Below are 18969 nucleotides of genomic sequence, written 5' to 3' on the forward strand. Positions count from 1 at the left end.
AGAGAATTTGTGGAGTCATGAGCGACCAAGTGAGACGGGAGCCCTACAGGTGGCTGAATACCCTCGATAAAGGAACACAGCACTGAAGACCCAGGGATAAACAAGACTAAGGAAAGGCGCGGAAAAGGAAGGACAGAGAGGTCGATTCGAAATAGATTGCTTCTTAGTTACCAACAAGAGTCAGATGAATTAATAAAACTGATATAAATTGACGTGTAGTTGGTGTAGCTGATGGTCTCTCTCTCGCGTAAATGAGCGGTGAAGCCGCGAGCAAAGCGCGGGCAAACGAGCGGCAAAAGAAGTATTAGCCGCATTCTCTTCCTGGCTTCACCCGCTCATTTACCCACTCCAAAAACAAACCTGCCAGCAACGCAGACTAAACCTGAACAGAAAAGGCCTATCTGTTTGCTCCTTTCGCGCTGGAATTACAACCTTGTTTAGTTCAGATGCTATAAAAAGTTGTAACTCCGGGCGAGAGAGTTGAAGTGGTACTCACAGGACCTCTAACAGTGTTGATAGACGTGGGACGGACAAACATCTGAGCATAAGGAAGGAATAAAGGTAGAAATAAATAACCGTGACATGAACGTTTGGGTTAATTCGGGATACAGGCTCTGCGAAAAATTTGAACTATTAAAACTGCTTTGTACTTTCCTAAAAATTGAATACGCGGTGACCATGCAATCAGCTAACTAAATAAACAACCGAGCCAGGAATTTCTGTTAATATTTATTGCGAGTGCCTTATTTTCAGTTAACAACCTAGGAGGAAACATCCTTTAGTCTACTTCTTCTTGATCGTCAAAATCAAGCAAATAAGAAAGACTAGAATCCTGCCAGGGAATGGGCTGAATTGTTTAAGAAGAGGCCCTACTCCTTCACCCTAGTACTTTTTTAAATATAAAGAATTGGAATTTCTGAACTTTTTAATGTTACCCAACACAACGTACAATACGAGCTCGGGAAGAATCTATTAAAACCGGCGTATCAGAACACAGTGCAAAAATTGAAATCACTGAAAGGTTACGTTGGCCGTTACATAGTTCTTGGTTTGCGTTAAACCGTACAAATGAATTTTGGCTATATAATTCGGTTATATAATGATGGAATTCCATACTGTGGAGGGATCAAGACATGAGACTTTACAGCCATATGTCAGAGGAACAGTCTCCTCCCGGATATCGCACTTCATGTGCAAGGGGCAACAGTCAATCATCTGTCAACTTGGAGAGAGAACTAAGCGGCCGTTCTGGAATGGTGGCCCTTGAATGACTGGTTTATGAGGAAGTAGAAGCTTCTAGAATGGCAGGGTATTTTTTAAGAAAATACGAGAATACTCAAGGAGTTGGCAACAGGAAAGTCATCATGGGTTCAATTAGTTAGCACAAACACTCCCCACATGACATTTGGTTAAACTTTTTAGTTATACATTTCTTTGCCGTTACTGCGCGTTGTTTTCTTTCTCGGGTATTGATGTCAACGGGAGCAAGAGACTGTCTCCCACCCCGAGTTTGAGTAATTTGAGTCTCAGGCCGTGTCGCTATCTTTCAACGGTAAAGCGGAGTTCCGGCCTACGTTGTAGGTTCAGTCGATAGCTTGCGAAAACATCCGTTTCTCCTCGCTCTTCGCCGCTGGGGACGTTTCGCGCGGAACGTCCCCGGCGGCGAAGAGCGAGGAGAAACGGATGTTTTCGCAGGCTATTCAGTCGATGGCTTCAGACGGGAAAGGTTGCAGAGATTTGCGACCTTTGATTCGCTCTCGGTGCAAAGGCGTCTTGAAGCAAGATAACGAGTGGAAAGGAAAACTATCGTGTGTTACTTAGGCGGAATTTGGAGGCGATTGGAGCGGTTGGAGCGAATTTACGGCCGTTTTCCTTCGATGGATCAGTCTGGCCGCTTCGCTGGAGTGCCCAACCTTGGTAAAGCTTTATATAGAGAGAAAACCGTTTGCATAAAAACCATAAAACAGCCATAAATCTGCCTGTGGACCACACAGGAGAGACGTAACACACATTTAAGTAAGGTGAGCTGTTTTTTTTATATTGAAATCCTTTCATTTTCGTAGGTTACAGAAACGATAGGTTTTTTTCCTATACAAATCCTTATATTATGAATGTTACGCAACAATGCCGATGCTCGCCGATGCTCATATTTCGAGCTTAGGCTACCTGTGCGATTACAAGCACATGACACCGAACCATACGATATCTTTTGAAAACGTTCTTATAATGATACACAGTTTAAATAGAGGTTTCGCTGTACGCAGCCCTTACGTTCAAAATATGCAATAATCATATTTATCTATATCGCAACCACCCTTCCGCCTCAACTGCTACCCGTAAGCTCCGATTACTCCTAGTTCCCGGGGGGGGGGGTGGACTCCCATATGCATATGAAACAGACGGGGATGCTCGTCGTCTCGCTTAGGGGTGTAAATTTTGGATTTTGGTCTCGCTTAGGGTGTTCCGGGCAAAGCGCCGCCAAGGTCTCGTTTAGGGTTCCGCCAAGAACTTGAGATTTATGACAATGCTTTTAAAAACTACTTTTAGACAAAAGCATTCGATGATTATGTCTTTATATCATTAAAACTCATTGCATGTCTTATTTGTGTGTTTTTAAGCGGTCTCTTTTAGGGGTCAAAATTTGCTTAAGCCACGCCCAGATTGGTCTCCTTTGCTTGCTTGCTTGCTTATTTCGAGCGAACTCGAACTCCATTAACTAGCTTCATCCATTCCTTCCGGTTTTCCCAGCCTGGCATCCCACTGGGGGACGCGCTCCTTGGTGACCCACGCGACGAGCGATGTGGTATGAAGAAGTTGTAGAATTGCTAGTCATGTTGTTTTTCAATTGCTTTCACACTTCCACGAGGAAGTACGATTCAGTACTAGTGGTCGCAACTCCTACTAGTAACCGCAGTTTTCTACTAATGAGAAATGGTTGATCCATGCCGTAGTGTTCAACAGTGTCATACATCATCCGCCATCGATCAAAACACAGATAGCCACAATATCTGTCTGCCGGTATTTGCCTATCAGTGCCACAGAAGAGCTGCTGCCCACTCCTGGATTTTTTGTCATCGAGGTTTACTCCTCTAATTGATTAAGATTTCGTCTGGTTCCTACCCTTCAACCTGTCTGGCATGGTTAAACCTGCCAGGAGACTTGCTCCCGCCAGCTTAGCTCTCCGGGTCATAGGAACACACAAGCTAATCCACCACGTCAAGGTACTTAATCAGTGGTCTCCTTTAGGGGTCACAAAAAGCTTGAGCCACGCCTAGATGGTCTCCTTTAGGAGTTAAATTCAAAATTTCCGACGAGTATCCCCGTCTGTTTCATATGGGAGTCCCCCCCCGGGTCCTAGTTGTACGTGATAACAGGGAGTGCTTAACGACGGTAACGGGCATAAGACTTACACTTCAACTTTGTAGGTCAGTGGCCAAAGCGCATGCAAGCACCAGTTCACGTTGAAGATGTCCAAGTTTTGTCAGTTACATTCAGAGCTAGACCCCTGTCCCCCTATTTTTTCTTAAATAATAAACTTTTCACCGCCACCATACTAACTATGCCGCCACCGACACTGCACCGACGGCAAAAGTTACAGCCGATCGCACAAGTCGCCTCTGTTTACTGTGAACTTGACCTATCAAACCATCATGCGATCGTGTTACAAACCTGGTAAAATATTACCTATTATGCTCGGTGGTAGCCTGCGAAGCGCAGACGCGTTTCCGGTCGTCGCTTCTCTCCCTCCGAAAAATAGCTCGGTGGGAACGAACAGCAGTTTTCCGGAGCATTGGATAATATTTTACCAGGTTTATAAGACGATCGCGATCAAATGACGGTTTGCCATGGGGGCCCACACAATCTGTTTGTGTAGCCGATTGTTGCCCCCGCAGGGATTTCGCCCAGAAGGCGAAATCCCGAGGAGGCACTCTAGTAACTCGCGCGTGCGTATATTAAGGAAAGTACTTACAGTTGAAATATACAGTCATACAGTCAATATAGAAAAAACTCTCGATTTTCTTGAACAGGGGCCGCGAGGAATGGTAGGTAATGATGACGTTTCTATTGTTTGCGCCTGCAAGTACGAAATGGTTAGGATGACGTCAGGGATGACGTAAAGACAGAACATCCCCAAGGGACCGCTTAGGTAGATTTTGTGACATTTATTGTGCAGTCAACGACACTCTTTTGCGTTATGTGTTATCAGTGACATTCTGTGGAGCAGTTGTTTCAGTGAAAGTTATGGACCAAAATTTTAACGACACTCGCTAAGCGCAGGAATATAAGGTACGTATAACTGAGTATATATAAACACTTGTAGAGTTTGCCAGACACGAGTTCACAAATCTTTCATTGGAAACCTTGCCAGACACTCTTTCTCTCTCTTTGACCGGAATAAGACTTAGCCCCAAACAAGCAACACGAGTGAACAACGGCTAGCTTCTCACTAACAGAACGATGGACGATTACAGAAATTCGCCGACAATCAAATTGCTCCAGTCACAGATGTCCTTCGGCTATAAAGTTCAAAATAAGACAAGAATGCGCGAGTGTGAATAATTATTGATCAAACGTCCTTTTAATTTCTAAGGCTTCCTTTCCGGCAAATAAAATGAACTGAATGTAAAAAGTGAAAGAGAAATAGCGAAAAATTCAACTTCTAATTAAATCTTTTTTTCAAAGGAGAACAAACTACAAGGCTTCCTATCCACAAAGCGACCACTTTCCTTTTCGCGCCTTCCGCATTACTCAACCGCGCATTGAAGGGATGGAGTACGGCCTTGATTCGTTGAAAGCTGATCAGCACCAGGGTCATTATGGAAGTTGTATAGCATGCTTCGATCCAAAAACCTTGTATCTTACAAGTTACCTGACCGCCAACCCAAGTCCAAAGAAAACTTATAGCGTCCAAGATACTCAGCAATGCAAAAGCAAGGTCGGCAATGGCGAGGTTGGCTATGAACCATCTCAGCGATGAAGATCCACGTCTTTTGTAACAAAGTGATAACACGAAACAATTTCCCGTGATCGAAAATGCGAAGGCAAAGAAGTAAAAACAGGATAAAAAGATTATCCAAAGATTACCGTCGTTTTTTGCCATGTCGATGCAAATGCCGCTAGCAGCTAGTTATCCACGCTAAACTAGTAAAAGTACCTGTTTAATTAGTGTTTTAACATTGTCGCGACGTCGTATTTATTCAAGCAAAGCCAATCTTCCTTCCATTTGACGTTTTACGAGGAAAAATGGATCTGAATACGTTTTAAATGTATTTGTCAATAATAAAAAATAATTATTGTTTTGGTTAAAATGACGGTTGGCATCAAATCCCCACTGGTCTGTATTCTCACGATTACACTCTACTTCATGCTGCTTCTCCTCTATCTTTTACCATACGGTTTGAGCCGGAAATGTTTCCTATTTTTATTTACTTATTTTTTTCATGTTATTTAAATTAAAGTGATAGAATGAATAATGAGAAATATCGACCTTCGTTATCTTAAAGGCTACTAGTACAGATAGACAAACAAGAAGACTGCATATCTTTAAGATTTTTGCGTTTATTTAGCATCAAATAATACACTAATAATTTTAGTATATTCCGACCAAATGACCTCTGAAGCCCGAACCTACACATAGTGCGCTTGGGCTGCCTGTGATATAAGTACCCATGCTGCATATTGATCACGTGTAGACTTGAGCTATACAAAGTGGAGGCATTTTTCTAAAGAAAGTATGATTTCAAAACGCTATAAATTCCCTCTTTTTGGGCACCAAAGTCACAACAGGATTTACTACAACAGCTACGAAATTAGAGCATTTTTAATATACCGCAAGCTAAGCAGATTGTTAGTTGCGTGACCGTAAGTACGAATATTACCCACAGTGCTGTTCGCCGTGGTCTTGAAGAAGGCTGGGCTCTAGGATGCTGTTAGCCAAGGTGTGTTTCTATTTTCTAAAATGGCGGAGCATACTGCAGTACAGTAACGAGATTTTCAAAGCTTTAAAGCTATTTGTTCTTCTACAACTGACCCTGATTTGCGGAATAAGCATCAAGGTATCCTATCTTTTAATTAAGATGCTTTTGTCTCGGTATTAAGTACTTTTAACGCGCTTAGTCGCAAGCTACACTGTTCAGACAACGCCATTTCTTTGTGTAAATCGTAAAACTTATAATTTAAACCTTGTTTATTTATACTTTTATTTAACTTTAAAGCATTTAATTGTAGATTTTTTAGCCGACAATTTCCAGCTTCGTAATAAAGCTTTTCAAGGCTGTAATTCAGTTTCGCTGTCCCTTTTTTCCCAATCAAATATGACACGGAGGCGCACAAATCTCGTGTTTAGTTAATTTTTACAGTCTGTAGCAGTGTTTGACATTGTTTCGATTGTATGTAAATTCGTAAATTATACATTGTTCAACCGAACTAGAGCAATTTCGTGTATTGCCTGAAATCTGGCTGATTTTATTAGAGTGCTAATCCATTTTTTCAGCGAAGATCTCCCTGCAACTGACATTTTTATTTGACGAAAGAATTATAAATCCAATGCACTGTTCCGAGGTTCCTCTTCATTATCAATATTAGCTAATACGAATTTGAAATTTTATCGCAGCTATGCCGTAAAAACCTATCTCATTTCTTAAGCTAAAAACCGGAAAATGTATCGCATCTATCCGTTTGTGAACCTTTATTCTTTCTGTCGAAGGACAGATAACATACTCCTTATTCTAAAAAAATTGCAATATTGGAAGTAGATTGGCTAATGGGCTGCCGGCAATGAATAAAATGCAGAGTGTGTGTATGTTTTGGAATGATGAGAATTCCTTTGAAATTGCAGTTAAGTCTTAATGCACTTTAAGCTTAATTCTTTTGTCAAGCTTAATTCATTGCTTTTTTCCTGAACATTACAAAATTTTCTTGTGTATTTGGATGCATTTTGCAAACGAAGATTACTCAATATTCTACAAGTTGCATTTTGAAAGTCAATAATTTTTCTAAATAGTTTCTTCAGTCTTGAATAATAATACAGTATTAAGAACCTAAAGAGCCCATTTTTGCCCTTTTCCAGTTTAATCTGGGTGAAAGAAAAAATGCTTATTATGTCAAAACAATGTCATTTCACCTGCAAATAATGAGCTTTTCTGACTGCTATTTTATTGTATATTTTTGTTAGTTATTATTTTTACATTTTTGGAAAACTGCAACTGCACCTCATGAGTAGCGATGTACTAAATATTAGTACAAAACTGAAAATGAAGAAGATACAATTTTAAGAGAGTCTAGAAAAAGCTGGGTGTTTTTAAATGACAAATTTTTCTCGTGATAGTATATTTCATTGATAGGGACATGTACCCTAGAAAGGACATCTGTGGTGTCTTGAAAATCAAAGTAGGCACCAAGTTAAAAATGTGCAAGCAAGTTAAAGAGACTGTCATGATTGTTGACTATAGTAAAATAGAAATCCAGGTTGTGTAATTCCACCTGAAGAAAATTAACCATTCATCAGGAGCAAGATTTAATTTTGGATGGTACCCACTAGCCCTTATCCTATTAACTCTGGAGGTTTCTAAGTATGCAAAGCATAAATAGAAAACATACAAACAAACAAACAAACAGTCACTGGTTTCTTGTCATCAATGTAGTCAAATTGTTTTTGTTTTTGTTTTGTTTAGTCTAACGTCACAGATGTTTACACCTAGCTAGTAGAGTGGGAAGTGTCAGCTCATGGGAGGTTGGATAAACCTTAAGTGCAATGAGGAGCTGGAAAAATTACTTAATTTGAACTAACTGTTAACAAATAAGATATAGATTTAGCCAGGGCTAAAAGCGAAGCTGTCGATAATATTTATAGTTTGTTAAAAAATATATAAAATCGTGTAATGGTGAGCGGTGAAGGCAACGCCGGAGAATGGTGAAAAACAACAGTAAATGTTGGTCTAATTAGCACGTGCGGCACATTTTTTTTGTACATTTCTTTGCCGTGGTTTTGCATGACTACAACGTGAAACTTCGAGAAAGTTCTTAGTTACACGTTTTATGGAGGAAATGTTGTACGTGTTCTCGTTCCCTATTTTTCACTGCCGCTCATTTTCACCTTGCATTGGTGGCCGCTACAATTTCCCATTTTGTCACCGCAGCTACAAAATTTTCATGTTGTTCTTCCACCAAAAAATGTCTCTCTCGCTCTAGACCTCTGTCGCCCTTTTTCTCGTTGAGCTTCACTGGTCTGCCACCTACTTTCTCTTTTTCTCTGTCTTTCTCCTGCTCTATTTTCTAAATTTGTGGACATGCTTGACAATGAATCTAAACTAATTACTTTAGACAAGACGGATACAGAGACAATTTCCGATTTCTGTTTTCATCTTTATTGACTCTTTAGTTGTCTCTGCTTTACAAGACGCCGGTGGCTATGCGATTTCCCACCAAAATAACCTCGAGTGGCATTTGGGTTGAAATAACTGTTGACTGAGTTATTTTACATTGGTATGCCTGTGGTGCGGACAGACGGTCGGTCGGTTGGTCAGTGTACAGTCACATGACTACCAAATTTCTCGGATGGGTAGATTACTTCATTTTCTTACCCATGGTGCTCTGCTGACGCGCTTTGCGCACAAGAACTCTGCTATGATAAAATAACGACACTAGTTGTGAGAAACAATCAGGTCCAAGCTCACATTAGTAGACACTCTTGTACATGTGATCAGACACAGGTGTCTACTAATTAAGCAATAGAAAACGTTTTCTGTGTTTGCATAGCCTGATATAACACGAGAGGGGTTGGGAGAATTCTTGACAGTTATGCAAACCTGAGAGGAAGTCGAGGGTTTGCATAACTGACGAGAATTCTACCAACACCTTGAGTGTTTATATCAGGCTATGCAAACACAGGAAAAAAGTTTTCTATTGCTTTTATAAAATAAGTTTCCCAAGAAAAAACGCAAAACTCTTTGTATGGCACTGATTAAAATAGAAATTCTTACCAGTCGCAAAGTCTGTGTCCACGAAGTCTTGCAGGCGTAATCAGTTCTTGTTTTGCAAAAAGATGCTTTCCAAAAAACCGACTTTTCTCGCTTAAAATGTGAGCTTAAGCGAAAAAAGATTGACACACTTTCTTCGCAACCATTTTCCAAGTTTCAGCCGACAAAGGAATGAGTAAATAAAGCAAACTTGTTGAGTTTTGAACTTGAAAACTTTTTCAAATTCATGCTTGCGTTATTAGCGTGCGAAAAGCAAAACATCTTGACGCCACAACCATGTTTACATACTCCCATGCAAACACTCCTCTCAGCCAATCAGAGCGCGTGTATTATCTTAGTTATTTTTAATGGAGGGTATCCACTTGTGGGAGGTTGGACAAATAGACGATATTACATGGCCGCATGGATATACAAAATTTCTCTTTGAGTGCGCTCACTCGTGAAATATTTTTCAACACGAGAAGAGAAATGTCGTATCTCCAAGTGGCCATGTGATGTTCTCTTTATTATATAAACACCAATGAAATGCCAAACCATTTCACTTAAATATTTTTTTGCTGCAAAAGGTGGAAAATATTATGTAGCCATAGAAATGGTGATCTTTTCTCAAGTGAAAAAATAACAGGTTATTTTCACCTGTAAAGATGTCATGTTTTTGCGTGAAAGCTCACCTGGTATTTCATTGGTGTTTATATGATAAATGTCAAGCACTACGTAAGATATTGATTTGAGCTAACTGTCAGCATGCAAAGAAGGTAATGTTCGATAGACCTTGGCTTGTGGATTTTGCTATCAGGCTAGTGAATTCTGTTCTTAACTTGCCCATCGGGTAAGGGAAGGTTTTGTTGGGAGTGTTTAATAACTGAAGAAATGCAAACAATCCTGCTCGTCAAAATTTTTTTCAGGCTCGTACATGCTAGCTATAGCTTGTCCACACGACAGGCTGTACAACTGACTTTTTTTGCACCCTGACTGTTGGTTAATAATTATAACATAAGGACTACACTAGTGTGTCATTTTACTTGTTACATCCACTTATTACGTGATGACCCTCTAGTGACATTTGATTGGAGTCTTCACTTGTTTTACTGTCAGCTTAAGGTTTTTGTTGCTATTTGGAGAGTCTAAAAATGGTTTCCTCCTCTTCTTACAAGAGGTTTCTGCTTCCAGGAGGTTTAAAATGTGGGGTTTTAATGGTAAAATTACAAGGGCTATGGTTTGGTGTCCATTTAGTGGAGGGTTTGGTGCATTATTTTGTTTCTCAAATTTGTTTAATTTTATTTCCTTTTTTTCTTCCCTTTGTGTTTTAGGCTATAGAAGTGACAACATGGGGAAGCTATTATCAAAAATATTTGGCAATAGAGAAATGAGAATTCTGATGCTGGGTCTTGATGCTGCTGGAAAAACTAGTATCTTTTACTTGTTGTTCCTAGTAACATAATTTATGTATATTTCGAGAATAATTTTGATATATCGATAAGTAATGATCATCAGAGTGCTGCAATGTAAATTGTTGGAAAAGTTTTGAAGTATCTGTTGATGCCTACACTACTGTCAGGGCTGTCATTAAGTTTTGAAGCAGTTGTAGCAACTGAAGATTTACCCATAACATATCACAAAGTGTCACCTTTAGCCTTCCATTTTGATAACCCGTAACATCAAGTGAGCGCAGTCATAATAATTGTTTTGGGTTACAGCCCTTAATGACAGCTCTGCTACTAGTGGCAGTCCCTCTGTTTCTTAAGGGATATTAGAGTGGCAAATTACATAAGTAGCCTGAAAGTCACCACCCATGAGGACTTAGGGGTACTTGGAGTCACATCACCTTACTTGTGGGTAGCTATTTTCCCTTGTGCTTGCATAACTTTGCTGCCTCTGCTATGTCTGAGGAAAATGAGGGATTTTGCGTAGTCTATTGACTCAAGAATATGAGGGTAAAGTAAGATATGGACTGTAAAATATAAGAATCTACACCCAACAAACTGGTTCTTATCTCAGGATAACCAGGGCAGATGGATAAATGTTCAACTTAACCCATACTACCTCACTGGTCAAATTAACGCAGTCTATACATTTAATACCTTATAAGTGTTCCTGATTTTCTGTTATGCCATAAACTGCAGCATTTCATGAAAACTTGTGCAAACTGTATAAATTAAAGATTCCTTGAATTAGTAGGTTACCAGGCACTGTTTAATGTTTTACTTGCTCTGAAATGCAACATCGTAAACTGTGGATTATAAGCCCTGGGCTTATGTATGTACATCTTTGTAAGGGGTTTTACTTGTAGGAGGTCCTATAAATAGAGGGGTTATACCCAAGGGGGCTGATAACTGGAACAGAAAAAGCACTTTAAAACAAGCTACAATGTGTAGCATTGCTGATCAAAATATGTATTACTTACTGGTTTTCAATGAAGCTTCAAAATGTCATGATAAATCAAATTTATGTTAATATAAGCTATAGTGGGGCTTATATCTGGCGGGGTGGGGGAGGGGGGGGGGGCTGGTGGGACTGACTGCTGATGCATCTTCTGTTTTAAGGTAGACTGGTGGACCTTTTAAGTGGGGGGGGGGGGTGGGGCGGTGGGGGGCTTTGCAAATTTTAAGGCTTTTGGGGTATTTTAAAAAAAGGACAGGTTAGCTTATAAAAGTTTTAATTTAGGGGTCTGGTCATTAGTCATTAGTAATGCAGGATGTTAAAACTAGAAGTGGTGTCAAAGCAAGCCGGCTACTTGGTTGTACACTGCCAGCTACTCTAGACCCCCCTAGCTTCAGGGGCCTTGCAGCCCCTCGATTGTCACAGCTGCCTACTTTTCCATAGTCGGCCACCTACTTCAAAACATTTTGAAACCCCTGAACTAGCAGTTTGCGATTAACATGTAACTTTTGTAATATTAAATCCTTGACCTGAAGTTAGCAATTTTATACAAACTTAAGTTGGGACAATCAGTCACAACTATACCAACTGTAGGTTTTAATGTGGAGACGGTCTCGTACAAGAATGTTAAATTCAATGTTTGGGTAGGTATGACAGTGCTCTATTCTCAGCCTTTTTGAATGTCACCTCTTCGAGCATGGTTACTAGTCATAAAAAGCTGGTATCTCAAGACAGGGTGAAAGTTCCACAGAGTGTAAAATCATGTTTTCATGCTTATTTTTATCTTACTTTAACTTAAGGGAGACCAAAATGCCAAGTAATAAAGACACAGTCTTCTTCCCATACATTCTCAGTGAGGGAAAGTAAGACAAAATTTGAAAGAAACAGTTCTCTACAGTATTACCACTTGACCTGCACAGGGAAAACAAAAAGTACTAGCCAGAGTAAAAGCCAAAGGGCTCTACAGTTTCTGCAACACCAAGAACACTTCATTTATACAGTATTTTATAGTTTATGCAGCAAATTCTGTAGTTCATAGTGCTGTAGTTCAAAGTTCATAGAAATCCTATGTGTAAACTCTTGTCCAGGCTTGTCTCATACACATGTTGTACGGTATGTCTACAATCCTTCAAGTTATATTGCACAAAGTGTCTTTTTTTCCGGTGACTGTTCTCTAAAGTTATGTTCACTCTTAAAGAGGTGAGTTTGAAAAAGGTCAAGTTTGATGCACTAGCTTCATGTGGACTGTCTTAATGACAGTGGGTTCAACGACAGGAACTTATTAATCTTATCTACTTTATCGTAATATATAGCTGCATTCCAGAAGTTAATTTCTGGTGTTTATGGTTTTGTGAGTTTCATAGTAAGTGGATATTGATTTTTTAGGATGTTGGAGGACAAGATAAAATTCGTCCTTTATGGCGTCATTATTACAATGGAACCCAGGGCTTGATATTTGTAGTTGACTGTGCTGATCTTGATCGTATTGATGAAGCAAGAACAGAACTTCACCGTATAGTAAATGACAGGGAGATGAAGGATGCCCTTATTTTGATATTTGCCAATAAACAAGATTTACCAGATGGTTAGTAATTTTCAAAACATTTATGCTGTTATAGAATCCCTTAAATTATTTCTTCCTAATTTTCTTGCTCAGTGTTCACCAATAATGTAGGTGGCAACAGCTAAGTAAATCATTGATATCAATAAAAAATGTAAGAGCCATTCAGAGATGTTCTGATTGTTCGTAAGTTTGCATGTTGCCTTAAACTCCCAGCAGAGGCAGTGTACTGTAAGCACATACTCCAAGGAGCAGTACTCCAACAACTGCTGTACTGAAGGGCAAATAGGGCCACCTCCCCCAAGCAATAATAGGGAGCTTTAGCAACAACGACAGCGACAGCAACGAGAACGTGAAAAACGCAAAAGGTTTAATTAGCAAAACAACACCTTTGTGCATGCATCAGGCTTTTTTGTACATTTCTTTGCCGTCACCACACAACTATGACAGGAAAATACTTAATGCCACGTTTTATCGAGGACATAAACAAGGGAAGACAAATTTTTCTTTTTCTTTCTTTTTCTTAAGTGCAGTCCCCTGAAAATCAACTCCAGGGAAATTCACATACGTTTGACATCTACGGTAAAATGGAATAAACAGGAGAAAGTTTGAAAAAATGCGAATTCATTTTAAAAGTGAAGTTTTCACTGCCGTCACCATCGTTGATGCTAAAACTTTCTAATGCAGCATTTCATGAAAACTTGTGAAAACTGTATAAAGTAAAGATTTCTTGAATAAGTAGGTTACCAGGCTCTGTTTAATGTTTTACTTGACTGTTCTGAAATTCAACATCATTAACTGCGGCTGTAAGCCCTGGGCTTGTACAACTTTATAACGGGTTTTAGGAGGGCTTATAGACAGAGGGGCTTAATGTGATGGGGCTTACAACCAGCAGTGCTGATCAAAAGGTGTTTTATGTTTACTGGTTTTTTAATTCCCCTTCAAAACTTCATAGTAAATCAAATTCATTTCATTACATTTGGAGGGGGCTATATTTGGTATTTGGGAGGGAAGGGTACAGGTAGATAGGCCGATAACTTGGGGGAGGGGGGGGGGTGGGGCTTCTAAGCATTCTAAGCACCAGTTAATGATACCAGTAATTTTCTGTTTGTGACTGTCAATCAGAATTCCTGAAGTAATAATTCTTTTACTTTTCAGCTATCAAACCACATGAAGTTCAAGAAAGATTACATCTTGCAAAACTAAGAGATAGAAACTGGTATGTGCAACCATCATGTGCTACATCTGGTGATGGCTTATATGATGGATTAACCTGGCTTTGTTCCAATCACAAACATTAATTTCAAGGACACTGGGTTGAATGCCTTGTACTATATTTCCATAACCAACTTGAAAGTTCAAGAGATTTTAATCTTAAAAAAACAGCTGCTTTTGAGATAAGAAATCATTATTAGATTTAAGTATCTAATGTTAACTCTTATGAATTTATTACTCTATCTTTAGTGGCATTGTAATGCCCCACAAAACAGTTAGGTTTTACATAAAGAACTGTAACAAAACCTTAACATTGTAGCTTATTTATATCATGGCTTCTGATAATAATAATAAGTGTATATTGACCTGGTGGTCAATATGGAGGATCCACAATGAAGCAAAGTTTATATTCTTTGCTGTTGACAGAGAAAGACATTATTATATGAAGTGCATCAGATTTATCTGTTTAAAGTGAGATTTTTAGTGGACTTGAAAAAGTATATCTGCTCTGAGAGGGTAGTGATGTCAGACCAGATTTCAGGTGTAGCACAGATCCCTCAAGTCCACAGAAGCCATCCTGTTTTGGCCTTTATAAAATAAGATATTTGCTTTTAAAATTCTTTTACTGTGAACTCTCTCTTAACGGACACCTTGCTGGACACCTAAAGTTGGTCCTGCCCTCCCTCCCTCCTTTGAGCTGTCTCTCTGTAAGACAGACATTACTCTAAGACAAACACATAGTGCCAGTCCCAAAGGTGTCCCTTATAGAGAGAGTTGGCTGTAAACTGAGGGCGCTCCCAGCTGAAGAATTTGGACATGTACAATCCTCGACAGTGATTTGCGGATTTAATGTTAAGAAGATAGAGTCTGTGATGCAGAGACCGGTCAAAACCTGATGAGCTTAAAGGAAATTTTGTTCTTTATACTTCATACATGAGCTTCTCTGTAAACATTGACTCCTTAGCTTGGTACAGTGTAGTCCCCCAAAACTTTGTTGCAGTAATATTTTTTCAATGCAAGTTTTAATGTTTTCTTTTGATTTGGTTGTTCACTAGGTATTGAAGTAAATAATTGCACGTGGGGCAACAAAGTATTTTAAGTGCCTCATGTACTTGGGTAATAAAACCTCTTTTAGGGGTATAGAATGGTTCTTCAAATTTTGGCCAGACCATGAAATCTCAGAAGTGTTTGTCTCGAAATTTTTTTGGGGGTGATTTTGCATCTCTCAGGCTCGGTTTCAAAGTTTGAAATCTGGGTCTCGCGGTCTTCAAAGTCTCAAATTCACCATTCTACACTCCTTCTTTTGCCCGTTTTCTATTTTCAATTCCCAGGTTGACATTTTTTATGTCTGAAATAATTGTGATACTAAACACATGTTCTGATTCGCAGAAAACTTGTTGTGTAAATTATACCAATGAACATCAAACAAAAACTCAAAAAGTATGTTTTCACTTTAAGTTATTTTACAAATTAAAGGACCAGACCAAATCTTTTGTTGGATTACCATCATAACTGCACCCTAGAGTTGTCACGAGAGTGAGACCATGGGGATGTTGTCAGTTTTTCCATCATTTGCATGTTATATAGTGTCATGTGAAGGTTTCTTATGCTGGTCAGTAGAAAACTTGGGTTGTTGCTTGAACTTTTCATTCTTGATAACAGCCCGAGGAAAAAATCCAGACATTCAAATTTCTTTTTTAAAATTCTGAAAAATAAAATAGTACTATGCAGAAGGTGTGTCACCGAGGTTTCATTTGAATGGTAACACCATTATAGGATTTTGTTCACAGCTTTAAAAGTTATAGCTACCCCTGGTCAAAACTCTTTGGACACAAATGCTATGGCTCATCAAAATGAGGCATTTTTCCTCTCCCCTCCTCCCCTGTGCAGTGTGATGTTCTTCATTCAAGTTTTGTTTCAACACAATCAGCACTGCTGAGGGGAGAGGGGGACAGCAGAAATAGGCTTTTACAACAACATACCCAAGCTTTTTTAAGAGGTAAAATATGAGTTCATTTAGCAAAGTGTGTCTTTGTGCCTAATTTCCTCGTGTCCCAAGATGTGTTGATCAGGGTTTTAGTGAGAAAATTTAGCATTGGAGTCAACTTCAGTGAATGGGTTCAAGCTGACATTGTGCGGAATCCACAACTTACGTAATTTATCTGCTGAGAGGGTCACATGTTTATGCTGCCAGTGAATAATTTTTTTCTGTATTTTTGTTGTGTTTTTTTATCCTTGATTTTTTCAACTAGTGCTTAAATCTGAGGTTAGGATAAGTAAAATGAATATTTAAAGTTGAGAAGCTAGCCAAAATATTTTTGATCAGATATGTGATTTGCATTTTTTTTGTTCAGTATGAGGTCAGGATATAAATTGTGGATGTTAATTATTATTGTTGTGTTGTTGTTTTGAGGTAACAACATTGTTTGCTCAGAGGATGCAGTGGCCATATTAAGCAGATGTAAAGTACATCAAAGGTTGCGTTCGATTGGAAAATAAGGATTTAGATTTGAAATCCGGAGTGTGGATTTTGCAATCAAACGCGAAATCCGAAAACGGTTTTCACCTCCGAGAAATTCGTCGTCGTGGTGGATTTCAATAAAGAAATCCAAATGCGGATTTCAAGGATTCCATTTTTACCGTTGGATTGGGAAATCCGAAAAAGGATTTGCAAAACTGTTATCGTGAACAGCGGTCTTCCTTTTGCTAATTATGCGTGCACGTGCAAGATCGCTGTTCTTAAGGAAAGTTTTCCAAATCCTTTTTCGGATTTTCCAATCGAACGGTAAAGATGAAAATCTCAAAATAGATATCTCAGCGTTGAAATCCGTTTTTGGAATTCGTGTTCGATCGCAAATCCGAAATCCGGATTTTCAAATCTAAATCTAGATTTCCTAATCGAACGCACCCTTAAATTAGCCTGCGAAAACAGCGGTCTCTTCTCGCCGCTAGGGACATTTCGCAGGAGAAACATCCCTAGCAGGGAGGAGAAAGGAGAGATGGATGTCTTCTCAGGCTACATCAAAATGTGTGGTTCCAGAACATATATCCATACTCACTCCATGCATGGTTATTCGAAATTCCCAGGGGATTAAGTCTTGAAGGCCTGCCGACATATTTAAGGAAATTTTATGATTAAACTGGAAATTCTGAAGGGGAGGGGCTTCAACCAAAAACCCCACATAGGGACATGTTCTTGTTAATTTTTTAACTCAGGTAATTTTTCTTTTTCTTTTGTTTCAACTTCGTTAGCGTACATTTCCGTACCAAAAGCAAACAAAAATTACTTGAGATAAAAATTTAACTTTAACATATATCTTCTGGGACAACACGATCTAGTAAATGTGAAGAGGCCAAAAACTGCACATGAGTGTTTTGATACAATATCTAACCAGCTGTTGGTGAAATATGATTATCACAGTGAATACTGGAAGACCTTTAACGCGTAGATTTGTATGTGGCATTAATTTATTTATTTTCTTATGCCCAATTATTTGATTTATTAATAGAATCTGTGTGTAAGGATTGTCAGTAAGGAATGCCTGGAAATCTTGATTCTGAATGGCCCTAACATACATTCAAATTTTCCTTCGATTTACTTTTTGATGGCTAAATCAACAAGGAAGTCATGAAATATGTTAACACTGACCCACACATTTTGCCCTGTTTTATATATGTCATGAGCTCAAAAGAACTTATCTGTATGGACATTTCAGTGGTGGACCATACGCCAGCCATTGTGAATACCTCTACAGATCTGTTGTACCTATCATTGATTAATGTGAATAATATTATTATTACACCTTACAACAGTACAATGTCTCAATTCGTGTTGGTTACTTAATTTTTGGTGATACAAGTTACTTAAGGTATCTTTTATAAAGAGCTTGCTTTCTAACGAAAATAAGTCATTGCACATGGCTTAGATGTTTTTCTTTTTACCCTTTTTATTACCATTTAAAATTGTTAATGGATTAACCTACGTTTTACAGGAAAAGCATTTTTATTTCATTAAACCTCTTGTGGCGGTACTTGAAAGAACGTTTACCAGAAAAAACACACTGATTTTACAGAGTTGACCTTATTCAAATCAGGGAACATGGGTGAAGCGAATACAAACATTGACTCCAAGATCGTCTTCAAGAATCCCATAATCACATGAGGCATTTCACCGTTAATGGTTTTCCAGTTTTCACACCGATCAGAAATTTTGTTATCTTTGATTGGTTGTATACTCTTGACATCTGTTAGATTTTTGCCCGATACAACTCAGTCTTAATTTGGACAAAGCTTAAGCTATAAAGTAGCGTTAGATTACACGGATGGTGTGATCTTCCGACCTTTTTTTATTTTAAATTTTTCTCAACATTTCTGTGTTGTCTATGTGATGTCATAATGTGATGTCGTGAAAAATTGAAATGTGGTAGAAGTGGTGGTGGCGGAGGGAAAAAATGGAAATGTGGTGCCGGTGAAGATGGCGATGAAGAGATAAAACAAATAGAAATGTGGTAGTAGAGTGAAAACAGAAAACGTTGTTGCAGAACACGGGAAACAATAGAAATCCGTTGGTGGTGGTTTCGAAGAGAAAATAATAGAAATAAAATCCCGCTAATCCCAACCCCCCATTTTCATCCACAGTTCAGTTATTCCCTTTACCACGACCACTATTGCCACATTTCCATGGTTTCCTTTCTTCTACCACCACGACACCCACCAATGCATTTTTATTGTTTTCAGCACCACCAACACCATATTTCTATTCTTTTGTCTCCACCGCCACCGACACCAAAACAACCACATTTCTCCTCTTTTCCCTCCACCACCACCATAACATTT

The 18969-nt window shown here is 38.9% G+C and overlaps 1 protein-coding gene across 1 annotated transcript; it reads left to right on the forward strand.

Annotated features, from left to right (window-relative positions):
- The first annotated feature begins 5915 nt into the window (after window positions 1–5915).
- On the forward strand, window positions 5916–16346 carry LOC140928883 (ADP-ribosylation factor 6-like). The gene is made up of 5 exons (XM_073378686.1): window positions 5916–6056; window positions 10289–10387; window positions 11898–12001; window positions 12744–12942; window positions 14077–16346. The coding sequence occupies exons 2-5, from the start codon at window positions 10306–10308 to the stop codon at window positions 14217–14219; spliced, it is 528 nt and encodes a 175-aa protein (XP_073234787.1). The 5' UTR covers window positions 5916–6056; window positions 10289–10305; the 3' UTR covers window positions 14220–16346.
- The last annotated feature ends 2623 nt before the right edge of the window (window positions 16347–18969 follow it).

This window comes from Porites lutea, chromosome 2 (genome assembly GCF_958299795.1).
Source record: "Porites lutea chromosome 2, jaPorLute2.1, whole genome shotgun sequence".
NCBI classification, from domain to species: domain Eukaryota; kingdom Metazoa; phylum Cnidaria; class Anthozoa; order Scleractinia; family Poritidae; genus Porites; species Porites lutea.

Bases quoted from the DNA above. Each gene is read 5' to 3' on its own strand.
- LOC140928883 (XM_073378686.1), top strand. From the start codon at position 10,306: ATGGGGAAGCTATTATCAAAAATATTTGGCAATAGAGAAATGAGAATT. The intron at 10,388-11,897 runs GTATCTTTTACT...ACCTGAAGTTAG, and splicing joins TGATGCTGCTGGAAAAACTA to CAATTTTATACAAACTTAAG. The intron at 12,943-14,076 runs GTTAGTAATTTT...TTTACTTTTCAG, and splicing joins TAAACAAGATTTACCAGATG to CTATCAAACCACATGAAGTT.